The 15,885-nt window shown below is 43.3% G+C and overlaps 1 protein-coding gene across 8 annotated transcripts in view; it reads right to left on the reverse strand.

Moving 5' to 3' along the window:
• Window positions 1–15,885, reverse strand: part of CDKAL1 (CDK5 regulatory subunit associated protein 1 like 1) — a 250,860-nt gene that overhangs the window by 199,737 nt on the left and 35,238 nt on the right. For all 8 annotated transcript variants that reach the window (XR_009558049.1, XM_035126315.2, XM_035126314.2 and 5 more), the window contains one exon: window positions 3,149–3,233. Coding sequence is in view for 7 of the 8 variants with exons in the window: in XM_035126315.2 (XP_034982206.1) it covers window positions 3,149–3,233 (85 nt within the window). In the remaining variant the exon portion in view is untranslated. The remainder of the gene's footprint in view (window positions 1–3,148; window positions 3,234–15,885) is intronic.

Genomic DNA, 15,885 nt, shown 5'->3' on the forward strand with positions numbered 1-15,885 from the left:
GAGGAAAAGGTCCTTTCGATATCCTAGTCCCAAGGCCATCTAGTGCTCTGTATGTCAAACTAACATTCTGAATTGCACCTGGAGGCAAACAGGATGTCAGTGCAGATGTTTCAGCACAAGAGAAGTATATTCTCTTTTCCACAAGAAACAGGTCACTGTATAATCCTGTGGAGCACAATTCAGTCCCAATAAGCATCACATTCATATAAAGACATAAAAAGAAGCTGAGATGACCTAGGGAAAGTTCATTTTCACCTCTCTTCTTCAATGCACACAAAGATTATTGTCAAAAGCTATCACTTGTAACAGCTGGAGCTCAACTTATAAGGATTCTGTTACGAGGATAATTGAGTAGCCCACCAATTACGGTATTATTTGCCCAACAGCAGATTAATAGCTGGTGTTTAGTAAACTAGGTTTTTCTTGGCAAAAAAAGAGCTAACATTGCCAGGCTGCCGGTGCTTCAGTATACAGTGAACATACGACTACATTCAGAACTCTAAACCAACAGTGGCCAACATTTTCAGCCTGAGAATCACCTGCCCACAATGGTCTTGACCAAAGTTTCTCCTGAACTTTCACCTATGTGCAACCCCACATACAACCCACACATACCACAGATGCAGAAACATGCACTCTCCACATATGTAGACCAGACATACACTCAGAGACATAGCATGCTTTCTCACACACATACTCACCTGGGCATACACCACAAGCATCTCTCAGGGGTTTTCCTTCCTATTGCAACATAGAATCATATAACTGAACCTCTCCTCTCATACCAGCACTGCAATACGAAGGGAGATGAAAGCTGGCTGGCAGCTTGAAAGGGTTCGGCAAGCTTCACCAGGCTAGCAGGCCACAGGTTTACCACATCTACCCTAAACTGTGATGAATATTAACTAAGGCTGGTTGAAACAAGCCAGCTTCAATACCTATGGTTTGAAATGGCTCATTACTACTAAACATGGCAAACTGTGGTTAATTTAAAAGAGAAGCAAAAGCTTTCATATCTCACATCATAGTTATGTCGGCCGGGGGGGGGGGGGCAGGGAGGCAAGAGAGAAGGACTCGAACCCAAGGCTCAATACAGTTCATTCTTGCTAACAAACCAGCCCAATGAAAGGTAGAGGAGGAATCTCTGTTAATCTACTAGCTAAAGCACCAATATGACCCTCTGGTTTATTCTTCTGAGCACACTAGCTGCTTAACTATAATTATAAGGTTAGGTCATGCTCAGTTTCAGTAGATGGCATTCTGCGCACTATACTAAAAGCTCTGATTACAAAACAATCACATGGAAGTTTACATAAAGACAAGATCTTTACCTAACAGGCAACATTTTTAGTTTACACTGGACACATGAGTCAAATTCCACCTATTCTCATTCCTATCTACCAATAATCAAGAGATCAACAAGGCTCTACTAAAATCATAGCATGCTGTTTCTGGGGTGGTGTGATGGTAAGCTGTCTGATTAAAAAATAAATAAATCAGCATTAGAAGCAGTTATGAAGAAAGTGTATCACAGGCTAAGTTCAATGTTGTGCAATTTTTGGGAAACTACACGTAGACCCAAAGCTGATGTGACCACTTCCCTTCAAGTAGGGATGGCCCCGAACCTTACGGCCAATGGTCAGGAGTGATGGGAGCTGGAGTCAAGCAGCATCTGGAGGACTACAGGTTCCCTAACCATGCCTTAGAACAGGCACCCCCAAACTCGGCCCTCCAGATGTTTTGGGACTACAACTGCCATCATCCCAGCTAGCAGGACCAGTGGTCAGGGATGATGGGAATTGTAGTCCCAAAACATCTGGAGGGTCGAGTTTGGGGATGCCTGCCTTAGAATGTCAATCAAGGTAGACAGAAGGGGCTCTGCTCCTGCTATATTAACCAAAAGTTAAACCATAAGAAGCAGCACATAATTAAAATAGTGGTCAGAGATAAAATGATGCTGTTCTATTGTGGAAACTAAGTAGGTTGGCCCTGCAAATTTTCTAATTGGGTCATAATGTGAAAACTATAACTGTAGGCTGCTGTGAGGACTTATTATTATTGGAGAAAAATTGTAATACACAAAGTGCTTTTGTTTGTGATGGTGCTCATCGGTACAGAATACTGTCACCTATCTTTTTGTTGTTGCTGCCCATAGCAGTCATTGTCTACTGTTGCCCACAACACTTGGAAGATATGAGTACAGTGGTACCTCGGTTTATGAACACAATTGGTTCCGGAAGTCTGTTCATAAACTGAAGCGTTCATAAACTGAAGCGAACTTTCCCATTGAAAGTAATGGAAAGTGGATTAATCCGTTCCAGATGGGTCCGCAGAGTACTCAACCTGAAGCGTACTTAACCCGAAGCTTGGGTGTAATTGGTTCCGGAAGTCTGTTCATAAACTGAAGCGTTCATAAACTGAAGCGAACTTTCCCATTGAAAGTACAGTAGTACCTCGGGTTACGAACGTGATCCGTTCCGGGTCGCAGTTCGTAACCCGAAAAGGTCGCAAACCGAGCGCGCGCCGAAAACACTTCCGGGTTTGCGGAGTTCGTAACCCGAACTGTTCACAACCCGAGCGGTTCGTAAACCGAGGTACGACTGTAATGGAAAGTGAATTAATCCGTTCCAGATGGGTCTGCGGCGTTCGTAAACCGAAAATTCATAAACCGAGGTGTTCATAAACCAAGGTTCCACTGTACCTGTATCTCATTGTTTACCAAAAATAGCACCAAGTAAGGACACACGTATTGTAAGTGAACAAGCAAGCAAGACTACAGTGTTTTATTCAAGGCAATGGCTACATGGATTAGATCAGGCATCCCCAAACTTCGGCCCTCCAGATCTTTTGGACTACAATTCCATCTTCCCCGACCACTGGTCCTGTTAGCTAAGGCTCATGGGAGTTTTAGGTCAAAACATCTGGAGGGCTGCAGTTTGGGGATGCCTGGATTAGATACTACTTCTACAGTTCAACTCTATCAGTCCTTCTGTATAATACTGCAAAAAGGTATTCCATATAGACTATAGACCCCACCCTGTTTTGCACAGAGTCAAGTTACAGTTCTAGATTATAAGGGGTCTCTCTGAAACAACAATTGTTCAGCGACAAATGCAACATATTTTCTTTTTCCAAGAGAGCAACTTACTTAATTGAGTTTCTAAAGTGGTCTTCAGCAGGGCTTTTTACAGTACAGCTGTTCAGAAGCCACAGATCAGCTTCTGCAGCATTGTCTGGAAGACAGAAAGATATATTGAGGAATTAGAATTTGATCACGAGTCTTCTATAGGACTGGATTTAACCCTTTAACAAATGAGAACAGCTATCAGAAAAATATGAATACGACATTGTTCATAATCAGCATTAACATATTTTTTAAAAAATAGATTCAAGTGCAGGGAGGACTATTTAAGGCTCATGAGATGGGCAACCTGATCAACCTGTATAGAGCAGGGATGAGGAACCTGACAGCAATGTTCTTTCACAGACGACCTACTGGGTGCCAGATGTCAGTGGTAGACAGGACAACAGATGTCACTGATTTTTGTATAGCAGGCTATATTCTGGTCACACAGATGTCAGAGGTTTCTACATACCCACTTCCACACCCCTCTATCCATCTAAGCAAGCAAGAGCCATTATCACAGTTCACATTCTAGTCAGGCAAAAGAACGGAGAGAAAGCCCTGAGAGTTGGTTATCACAGTTCACATTCTAGTCAGGCAAAAGAACGGAGAGAAAGCCCTGAGAGTTGGTTAGGAGAAGCCTGGATTCAGCCCTTGGATCTAAGATTCCTCATCTTTAGTATACGGCATTTCATTATCACATATGGCACCTCTGTTTTCACCCATTTCTGTATACCAGATATGATAACCCCACTATTCTCATGTGCCAAATTCTGATTCTTCCTGAAGTGCATTCTCGGTGTCTAAATACTATTACCAGTACCTTCTCTCGCACACTATTTTACACACACATTGCCACACAAGGTTTAACTTCTTGCAGTGCAATACCATAGCACAGAAAAGTATGGATGAATATTCCAACCAGCCAATGAGCACCCACACACATGGCTGAAATGTTCAAACTCGCCCATTTGTTCTCTACAAGAATAACAAATATTTTAAAGGTGTCCCTCATTCTAACTGTTGTTTTTAAAAGCATCACAGTTGTTGTTTTAACAAAGGTCAAGGAAACACAAGTGTGGCCATGTCAAAAACTCTAGTAAAATGCAATAATTTAGTTGTAGCTTCTTTTGTATATATTAGGTGAGTGATAGTTTAATACTGAGGGCAGGTTCCTATTAAGAGCAGAACTGAAGAGCTGGCAGTAGCATGGCAGGTGTTTGAATACTAATGTATTAGGGGCAATCATAGGGTCAGTCACATCAAGTGAAGCTCCCCACAGATCAGTAGTGTGACCTTTGCTTTTAACCTGTTTATAAAGGACCTGGGAATTGGGGGTAAACAGTGAGTGGGCAATGTTTGCCGATGCCACAAAATTAGTCAAGGTGACTAAAATGGTTGTAAAGGGTCGAAAAGGATCTCTTTTAAAATGCCAAGTTATTGCTCTTTAAGAAAAGGAATGAAAAGGAAACTGCCAATATTATAATATTGTTATACAAATCTATGGTGCAACCACATTAGGATCCTGTTGCTTAACCTCAAAAAGGACACAGTAGAGCTCAAAAAGGTTTTTAAAAAGGTGAAACCAAAATGACCAAGAGGCTGGAACTACTCCAGTACGAAGTAACATTTTGAGATTTTTAGTTTGGGGGGCAGGGGAAGGTGAGGAAGCAGGGACTAGACAGCGGTATATAAATTTATGCATGATGTGAGAAAAGTGGATAGAGATCAGGAGAAAAACTTATAATATTTCATTCTGGGGCCATCCAATGAATCTAAATGTTGAAAGATTCAGACAGCCAAAAGAAAGTACTCCTTCACACAGCAGTTAAATTGTGGAATTTGCTCCCCCAAGATATATTTATTAATTATTATTATTATTATTACTACTACTATTAAAGGTAAAGGTAAAGGGGCCCCTGACCATCAGGTCAAGTCGTGTCCGACTCTGGGGTTGCGGCGCTCATCTCGCTCTGTAGGCCGAGGGAGCCAGCATTTGTCCGCAGACAGCTTCCGGGTCATGTGGCCAGCATGACAAAGCTGCTTCTGGCGAACCAGAGCAGCGCACGGAAATGCCGTTAACCTTCCCACCGGAGCGGTCCCTATTTATCTACTTGCACTTTGATGTGCTTTCGAACTGCTAGGTGGGCAGGAGCTGGGACCGAGCAACGGGAGCTCACCCCATTGCTGGGATTTGAACCGCCAACCTTCTGATCAGCAAGCCCTAGACTCTGTGGTTTAACCCACAGCGCTACCTGGGTCTATTATTATTATTATTATTATTATTATTATTATTATTATTATCTCCCACCCACTCTAGGAGGCTTCCAACACCTACAAAAACATAATAAAACATCAACCATTTAAAACTTCCTAATACAGGACAGCCTTCAGATGTCTTCTAAAAAGTTGTGTAGTTCTTTATCTCCTTGACATCTGATGGGAGGGTGTTCCACAGGGTGGGCATCCCTGTCAGGAAGAACTACTAGTTAGGATTGCTGTTAACTGCCTCTAGTTTCTGTGGTAATTTGATATGGTCTTTGGCCTGAATCAACAGGGCATTTCTTCCATGTTCTTGCATCATGCCTCACCCCTGTAAAATAAAGAGCTGGGTAAAAGATACAAACATCTTTTTTTTTAATGGATGGCAATATAATTAAAATGACATTTGGCCATTTGCAGGAGCAAGATGGCCAGGTTGGGTGGTTAGTTTTATCTGAACTTTAATCCTACACCATGTATATTTTTGGAATTCAACAACGGGGAGAAACTGAAAGCTGCTAAGTGTTGTGTGTGGCTGTATATATTTGTGGGAGTGCTAAAACATAATAATACATTTGTGTGCAATGATACTGTACTGGAACTATTTTAATGTCAGCTCTTTTTGGATCAACTCACATATGTTGTTTTTAAGGATTAAGATGAACTCTTTAGCTGTTCAAAATTTCCCTTATGCTCCAGTCCTAAAAATATTTGCTACCACAAACAGCATTTCTGTAAACAAAATTGGATACAAAGAATCCAACAATAATGCTAAATTAACACTGTTCGACTTACAAACAACTCAAAACAATGACTTTTGGCTTCAGTTTGCCTTCTCCAAGAAACAAATACTGCACAAACCACAACATCTATCATGCATTTGTAAAACACCAACACCAAAGAAATTCAAAAGGTCATGGAAACTTCTGAACAATTTCAAAATACTAGGAGGTTCTGAAAAGCACAAATACTCACCATTATGCAATGAAAACACAGGGAAATTTGGTAAAACACTGAGTAAGCAATACAGATATCCACAAAAAGGATCAAAATATTTACACTTTGGTTTTCTAGCTAGCCCTTTCTGTTTATATCAATGTTCTTTTAAGAATATAGATACAGGCCTCCACCCTTAAGCAACATTGTCTTAGCATCAGGGGCAAAGTGGAGATGTGTAAAGAGAAGTTGAACTTTTCTGACCTCGTTCAGGCAAGACAGACAGTAGAAATGGGTATAAAAACAAAATTATACCATGTTAAAATCTGTAGCAGCTTTTGAGTGATCCCAGCAATTTTTATTAATAGCTTATATAAATATAAGCATTTATAAATTGTTAAAATATTAATATAAAAATAGTATTTTGATATGGCAGTAAATTTATGTAAAAAGAATTAAGGAATAAATGGGAGGTCGGATATAAAAGATAATGAGATTTTTATTTTTATTGTAACATGAAATTGCAACCACAAATTTATGTCATAATTTTTATCTTATTAACAGATTGTGTGCATTTTATTTTCTCTCCTTTTCCCTCCCCTCTTAAGTTGTACTCCTTTTAGGTATTGTTTTTTTTGTATGTAATAAGCATGGAAATAAGCATAAAAAAGAAAACAATTTTTTAAAAAAGAAAAGAAATGGGTATGAAATGACAGAAATTTAACCTATGACAAGTATCCAATGAAAACAGAGCCCACCGTAACCCTGTTTTCAATAAATTAAGACAATATGCAAAATACTTAGATAATGTTAATACCTCTCCTTAGTGTGCCATGGCTGTCTATTTTTAAGAAGTTTCTCTGCCAGTTTTGTTTCAATTATTAAGTTTGTTCATTTGTTATAGCGGGTCTGTGTATGTTTGTTTGCTGACAGGGGGAATGCTTTATTCAACAGGTAACTTCTTCTGTTTTTGTATTCAAATATTCTTGAAAACCAAATAAAAGTTATTTTTAAAGTAACAGTAAGTGTCTTTGCTAGCACTTTTCTCATGGGACACCTGATCCTTGGCAGCTGAATTGATTCAGGCATCATTTCCAGTTTTTATCTCTTCTAGGTCACGAATGACCAGATTCTCAGCTTCCAGAAAGGGCTAGAAGCCTATTTTACCACCCAAACTGGCCTCCTCAAAATGGGTCATCCTATATAATAATGTCCATGTTGTCCCTGCGTCCAGATGTCCCGTGTGTCCCTGGGTCACTGCGCATGTGCCCCAGGGATACAGGGATTGGACAGCAGAGACTGCGCGCGCGCACTCTCCCCCCACTCTGCCTCCTCCAACCGCCGCTCCCGCCGGGGTGGAGGCCGGCGAAGGCCTCCTCACAACCCTCCCTGGCCGTGAGGAGCGGCGGTTGGAGGAGGCGGGGGGGAGAGTGCGCGCGTCCTTCCTGTCGGCGGCTGGGGGAGAGGAAGGAAGGAGGAGAAAGCGCCGCTTTCTCCTCCTCCGTTCCTGTCCCCCTGCCGCCGACAGCAAGGACGGGTCCCAGGGTTCGGAGAAGCGCTGCGCAAGCGCTTCTCCGAACCCTGGGATGTCTGCTTCCTGTCGGCGGCTGCGGGAGAGGAACGGAGAAGGAGAAAGCAGCGCTTTCTCCTCCTCCGTTCCTGTCCCCCTGCCGCCGACAGCAAGGACGGGTCCCAGGGTTCGGAGAAGCGCTGCGCAAGCGCTTCTCCGAACCCTGGGATGTCTGCTTCCTGTCGGCGGCTGCGGGAGAGGAACGGAGAAGGAGAAAGCAGCGCTTTCTCCTCCTCCGTTCCTGTCCCCCTGCCGCCGACAGCAAGGACGGGTCCCAGGGTTCGGAGAAGCGCTGCGCAAGCGCTTCTCCGAACCCTGGGATATCTGCTTCCTGTCGGCGGCTGCGGGAGAGGAACGGAGAAGGAAAAAGCAGCGCTTTCTCCTCCTCCGTTCCTGTCCCCCTGCCGCCGACAGCAAGGACAGGTCCCAGGGTTCGGAGAAGCGCTGCGCAAGCGCTTCTCCGAACCCCAGGATTCTAGCGCCCGTTATTGAACGGGCTGAAAACCACTAGTGCATTATAATAGAGAAGGCATCCCCAAACTTCGGCCCTCCAGATGTTTTGGACTACAATTCCCATCATCCCTGACCACTGGTCCTGTTAGCTAGGGATCGTGGGAGTTGTAGGTGAAAACATCTGGAGGGCCGCAGTTTGGGGGATGCCTGTAATAGAGGTATCACCATCCTGCAATGAGATCTGCACAGATACAGAGAATATATACCCATGAATCAAAAGGAGTATGGGAAAACTCAGATGACACAAAAAGTATTATTATTATTATTATTATTATTATTATTATTATTATTATTATATTTGGCAAGCATAAATAGCTTACAACCTATTTTATGATGTGCTTCAAAAAAGAGCTCCTACTTTTAAAACTTCAGATTTCATCTGACATGGCTCCTTTATACTCCAATACAAGCTGACTTGCAGTTTTTAAAGTCTCGCACTCATTTCCATACATATGTTTTCACAAGAGCCAAGGTCAGCTTATAAACTAAAACGTATTCTCTTCTAATATCTATTTCCCAGCCTATGTTTCTGTAACTTTTGTCTGTATTATGTTGCACCCAGAGGCAATATATTGATTTCAAATGCCTTGCTTCCACTTATTTCCCCTGACATCTAATCCCACATGGAGTCTGGATTTAAGCTACATCTATCACTTTTAACAGAGAGAGGGCTAAAATACAGAAAACTTATCTGAGCCAGATATGTCCAAACACTTATTAAATTGTAGCTTCCAGCTAGTTATTGACTTTCACAGAATTACCTTCATACTTTATCCATTCGTTACTGTATCTGTCTTCTGAAAACTCAGAGATACCAGCGCTGAAGGTTTCATACCCAGAAGTCACATTAAAGCCTTGCAGTGCTTGGCAGTTATCTCCCAGCCTAAGATATTAAGTGAATAGAATTGCTTGAAAAAGTTTCAAAATGAGTGCATCAGAAATTAAAGCTAAACGTACTTTTAATGGATGTCTTGTGGGTACAAAGCCTTCTAATAACAGACACAAATAAGCTTTTATTAAAGCTGTGAGCTGGTCCTCTCCACTCCCCCTTGAGTAGTTTCATCTCTATCAGTCACTAAAATTGGGTATGGAATGGCAACTATCAAAATAAATTGGGGGGCTGCAGGAATCATGCTCAGAAAAAGGATGGCTGAATTATATAGAAGTGTGATGTATCATGCTTTAAGGCATGGAAATAGTCAGTTGCACCATGCAGGCCTTTGGCTCTATAGTCTTCCCCCTCTTGCCTCCAGTGTCTTCTACTAAGGAGGCATGAGGTAAGAAACTGGAATCCCCTCACTTGTATTGTATTTTCATTGACCTTGGAAAACGTGTGCAAGTTTACTTCCTTGAAAATATACAACTCGTATGCCAATATTTCAAAAGTCCCAAATAGCTTCAGGTGGTGGTGGTGGTATAAGAATAATGACAAATACCTGAGAAGTGTACAGATCTTTTTGCTGATGTAAAAGACCAGCTTTTCAAGAAGTCAAAGGGCAACCCACCCCCCTTAATGAATGGCAAGAGGTATGTATCTCTATGACAGTGCTCTCATCTCATCTTCCAATGCACTTTACCCAACTGTCAGGAACTGGCTGGCTGATGAGGAGTGGTGGGAGGCACTAGCTGGGGAACCCCCAAGGAAAATCCCAGAGGAGGGCGGCTCAGAGCCTGGGGATTAGTGATGGGCTATACATACACAAGCGGGTGGCGCTGTCGTCTAAACCACTGAGCCTAGGGCTTGCCGATCAGAAGGTCAGCAGTTCGAATCCCCGCGACAGGATGCTCCTGTTGCTCGGTCCCAGCTCCTGCCAACCTAGCAGTTCGAAAGCACGTCAAAGTGCAAGCAGATAAATAGGTACCGCTACAGTGGGAAGGTAAACGGCGTTTCCGTGTGCTGTTCTGGTTCGCCAGAAGCGGCTTTGTAATGCTGGCCACATAACCTGGAAGCTGTACGCTTGCTCCCTTGGCCAATAACGCTAGATGAACGCCGCAACCCGAGTCAGTCACGACTGGACCGAATGGTCAGGGGTCCCTTTACCTTTACACATCCAGGAGAGGTCAGAATGGAGGAGTTGTTGGATGCTGAAGAGGCAACAGAATTCAGTGAACAGGGAGAGCCTGTGACAGGGAGCAGTTCTGACTCAAGAGGCTGAAGCAGAGGTGGAGGTGCAAGAGGCCACATGGAGTCTGCCTCTCCTATTGTGACAAACTTATTTTCCCCATTTGTCATGATGATGGACTTCCTGGGATATTGACTGACCAGCAAGGTGGTGAAGATAGATCCAGTGAAAGTTCAGAGCGTGGCATCTGGCAGGTATCGAGGACCACTTATCCAAGGATATGCAGAGTGTAGAGTGGAAAAGCTTAGAGATGCCCAGACACAGTTTGAGACTGCTTGGGAAACATCTGGCAGAAGAGATGCCTTAGATGAGGTTGAAGGCGAGGACTGTCAGTCCTGGCAACTGCTCTATAGGGGCAAAAATTACTGGGAAGTGTTGCTGAGTTGTATGCTGTTTATTTGAATAAAGAGTTAATTTCTCTGACAAACTCTGCTTCTTGCTTGCTGACCCACATCTGACTCCAGACCTGACACCACCTAGCTTACATTGTTTTGAATCATAATGCTTTTGTGCTTTGGAACAGTCTATTTGTGTCTTATTCAAGAGAACAACATAGTACTATTTTTGAAATATCAATAAATTATTTTGAAGGGGAAATAGTTCAGTTGGTAGAACATGAGACTCTTAATCTCAGGCTCATGGGTTCGAGGCCCACATTGGACAAAAGATCACTCCATTGCAGGGGGTTGGACTAGATGACCCTTGTGGGCCATTCCAAATCTACAATCCTATGATTCTATGTAGAAAGTAAACAGTCCACATGAGTTTGTCAGATGTACAAGGCGAGGATAAGAAAAGGCTTGATGTGCTTTTTCTGCTGTGTATAAAACAACTTCCACCACCGGGACGCAAAAAATGTAGTTAACTAGTGTGCTGGACTGCCATAGCTAGTCTGTCTCCACAGTCATATTAATCACACTAATACTGCATCTAAGTGACTTCTGCCAAGTCAAAGGTCACTGCATGAACAAAGTAACAAACAAATAATTGAAATTAGGTAGACTCTTAAATATTCATCATCATTGGGCTGATCCACACAGGAAGATTCTCCCGCATGCATAGGCGGCACATTATGTTCACATGGGGGGGAAAGAATTCACTGGGCTACACACTGTAAACTTCTGGGTTTGTTGCTATACTACCGTAAATGGAGTAAAAGAAATCAGAACCTGTGGAGGAACTGTTGCCTACAAACTTTCTGTGTGTTCCTGAATTAAACCAGATGGATGAATACTACAAGTCTTTTACTATCACCAATATTTAGAAGATCACCCGTGCCTCTGCCAACTTTTTCCTTTTGTTGCACCTCTAAATTAATCCCTATTGCTTAGGTTTATAAGACAACATCAGAGAGAGCACATGACAGTACAAGGAGCAGCCAGGACAAAATACACTGGCAGACTAGATGTTCTTTTAAGTAGAAAGTCACTTGAGCATTGCAATGATCATGGGTATATTACTGCAGAATTCCTAAGCAGTGTAAAGCTATGAGAAAAAGAAGAGAGAAGAAATATCCTTGGTGAAATTCCTCTGAGAGTATTCTGAAACTATAGGAGGGATCCATTAGTTCCTTCATCTATCAGTCTACCAGCAAAACAGCTGTAATAAACTTACAGCTACAGTTTTAAAAATATTGTAGTGGAAAAACAACTGCCCATGCAAAAACTTTCCTTTTATGTTGATTGCTAACTTTAATCTTACACCTGCAATTATCACAATTTAATTGTGTGTTTGGATATTTTGTATCTCCACCACCTTCGCAGCTGTTCTCTCACAGCACATGACTGGGGCATTTATATTTATCTGTGTTCAAAGATCTAAACCAAAATAGAGTATCAAGTCTTTACAAGTTAGCAACATATAAACCTGCACCTTGAGGAAAAAGGTATGCTTAAACCATTTTCTTGGAAGACTGTTTGAAAGCCTGGAGTGAACCCTAGTGGTCAATATCCAAATTTTTAGAGAAAGGAACAATTACATACTGTATATAGAATAATAAAACTTCTTCATCAAGTTAGGGACACATTTTGTTACTCAGTGCTCCATCGGAGTATCACATTTTCCAAGTGTTCTGAAACCATGAGAGCAGGACATTTTAAAAAGCTTCCCTACAACAATCATGTATTTTAAAAGGACATTTTCTTAGAAGTGCGTTGTTAACATTGCTATCTTTCTGGAACCAGGTTAAGACTTTTTTATCCAAGCACTTCTAAGGTTTTTATGTTGTTGATGGTCTACTCACTTTGCTGCTGTTTTTAAATGTTTTTACAGTATGTTGCAATTTTATGATTCATTACTGAATGACTTGTTTTGTATTTTTCACTTCACCATGGTATCTGTACAGATGAAGGATATATTATATTTTCCTATAAACATAAAAATGTAAGGCTGTCATCATGAGGAAGTTTTAAACCTAACGCAGTTTAATATTGTTTAGCATCTTCAGTGGAATTCTTTGATGGCTTGTTATTTCACTTGCTAACATTTCAACAAAATAACTAACAAATGTTAATTTCTTGCTTCAATTCAACATTTACAATCTTTTATTTCTGTCCAAACCTTTGTGATTACTTTTTAAATATATTGTGAGGGACAGTAATACTACATATGATGAAATGCATGCCAATTCCAGGATAATCTTCTTCTGCACACACTGTTCAAATAATGGACAGCTTGCCTCAGGATCTCCTCCTTGTTACTTCATGATCCTGCCCACCTCAGTATCCCTAGGCTACATATATTTCAGACATCTCATCCACCACTGAGCTATCTGCTGCAAGTTGCAAAGAGTTCTGAGCAGTGGTTTAGGAATGCAAATGTTATAAACCAGTAAAAACTCAATGAGACAAACTCCTCCCACACCTGTCTAATTCTTTATTGCCATATGATATGCACAAATGCTATTATTTATGCTGAACAGGCAATAATAAAGTTAGGGTTCTCCACAACAGGGCAGAAGACTTCTGCTCTAATAACAAATGGTACACTATCATGTTGGAACATTTTTTAACTAGTTTAGTTCATGGAGCAATTTCTAGGGTGCCACAGATTTGCAGCGCTTCCCTCTAAGATGCTTACTGGAGGTAAAGCTATGTGTTCAATAGATGCTCCATAGTGTACTTAAGAGTAGTAGACGAATTTGTTTAGAAATGACAGCCATAACCCAGCCACTCTGGGTTCCTGCCACCTGGGAAAGTGAGACCAGACCACAGCATTATAGCCCTCTCTTGTACCCTCCATTTCCCCATTTGAGTCACTTGCTGCCACCAGCAGCTCCTTCTCAGTCAGATTCCCAAAGTTCAGGATATCCGTTCAAGTTGAATATCTAGCAAAGCAGAATAAAATGTTCCATGGCCCTTCCCCTCCCTTGTTTAAGTTTGGGCAGAGCGACTCTGTGGATTCTGTCAATTTCCATTTTCATTAGCTCAAGATCGGGAAAAGTTTGATTAGCTCGGTTGAGGGAAAGAGCTTAAAAGTATTGTTAGTCAGGGAGTTCATTCCCAGATGAGTATTTTGTCTGTGGCTCCACAAGTGAGGCACCACCACTTAAAAGGTCTGTTCTTGTGGTGCCAACTTCCAAATGCCCTCAGAGGGGGCACATCAAGAAGGGCCTCAGATGATGAACAAACTGCTTTTGGTTTGTTTGTACAAAATGCAATCCCTTACACGTCAGTCCATGTAGGAAAAAAGAATTTGTTATATGCAAAGGGACCTGAATTTTCTGGTCCATATCAAAATATCAAAAAGAGAAAGAAACAATGCTATCCTTCCAACGTTCTTGTTGATCAAAAAGAATAATGGAATGCAAATTAATATGATAAAATCCAAGTTAAGACTGTTTTAAAAGCAGACATTAAGTGGAAAAGAATGGCACAGGAACACATTAGGAGTTCTATACTTTTTGCATAAAAATTTCAAATGAGCACCCACACAAAACACCAACCAACTAATTATTTGCATAAAACTTGAATTAGCTTGAAGCTACGAAGCTCTTATCTTCATGGCCAAAATATTATGGAATGTTTTGACTAAACACATCTCTTATTCTTTATTTACCACAGAACAAGAGCATCTTCCAGTCACTTCTCAGTTCCCTCTACCTTTTTACTTCAATAGGTAAAAGCCCTGAACATGCTGACTAATCACTGATTCTGAGATGAAACACAATCTCATTAACACTTTTAAACACGGGTGTCAAACACAAGGCCCGGGGGCCTAATCCGGCCCGCCAGACCTCGTCATGTGGCCCGCGTAGCTGGCGCCGCCAGTAACCGCTGACAGTAGTTCTGGAGCCTGCGATTGGCCGAGGGTCAAAACCGGGGGCGGGGCTGCAGGCGGAGGCCGGGGCGCTGGAGCCGCGCTGACGGCCTTGGCCAGGGAATTTCAATTTCGAATGAGGCTGAGGGAGGCGGTGGCACAGCGGCCAGACGGGGAAGTGAGATGCAGGAGGAGGAGGAGGAAGCCCACCGAGGAGGTAGGAAAGCCCTACAGGCGCCACCGGCAAAGTTGGTGCCGGGACGGAGCAGCGCTGGATTTTTTTTTGGCGGGCTTTGCTGTTGTCTCCGAGAGCGAGTGAGGCAGCACTGGGGAGCCGCCGCCCGCCGCTTCCCTTCCTCTCCTCGGCTGCATCCAGGAGGTGGGCGAGCGAGCGGGCGAAAGGGACGCGGAGTGAGCCTGAGGGGGAAGTAGGCGAAGCGCAACAGCCGCTCTCTTGATGGAGCCAGGTTTCTCTTCCCTCTTCCCCTGTTTTCTCCTCATAGACACTCAGGAGGGTGCCTGGCTTTTGCTCTGCCCCCCACCCCCGAGCCGCCCTTTGGCTTCTCAGTTCCTGCGGAGCTGCTCCCCGGGGGGCGGCCGGGAGGGAGGCGGCGACGACGGCACGGGTTCCTGCTCTTCCCGCTCTGCCGCCGCCTCCTCTCAGCCCCTCGTGATGTAGGGCTCCAGATGGAGTCGCCTCGCGGTTTGAGTATGTGGGAGGGGAATTTTTTTGGGGGGAGGTTTTCAAGCCTCCTCTGCCTGCAGTCCCGGTAGGGAGAGGCGGCGGCGAAGACGACAACAGCGCGGGTGGGGGGAAGAGCAGCTCTGAGGCGAAGATGCACGTCCGCTGGGGCTGCCGCCGCCTTCCTCCTCAAGAAATCTGCTGCCCTCCCTCAGCGTGAGGGGAAGGGACTCTGGCGCTGAGGAGGGAGGATGCAAAAGCAAAGCAGGGAGTTGGTGCTGCACCACATGTTCCTGCCCCTCTCCAAAGCATGGGGTGGGTTGCAGCGTGTGGCATCCTGCCTAGCGGGGTTTGGGTGTGCGCAGGGCGGGAGAGGGAAGCCCTCTTTCCATCTGCAGGTTTTTAATCCCAGCAGTGG

This window comes from Zootoca vivipara, chromosome 8, assembly GCF_963506605.1.
Source record: "Zootoca vivipara chromosome 8, rZooViv1.1, whole genome shotgun sequence".
Lineage (NCBI taxonomy): Eukaryota > Metazoa > Chordata > Lepidosauria > Squamata > Lacertidae > Zootoca > Zootoca vivipara.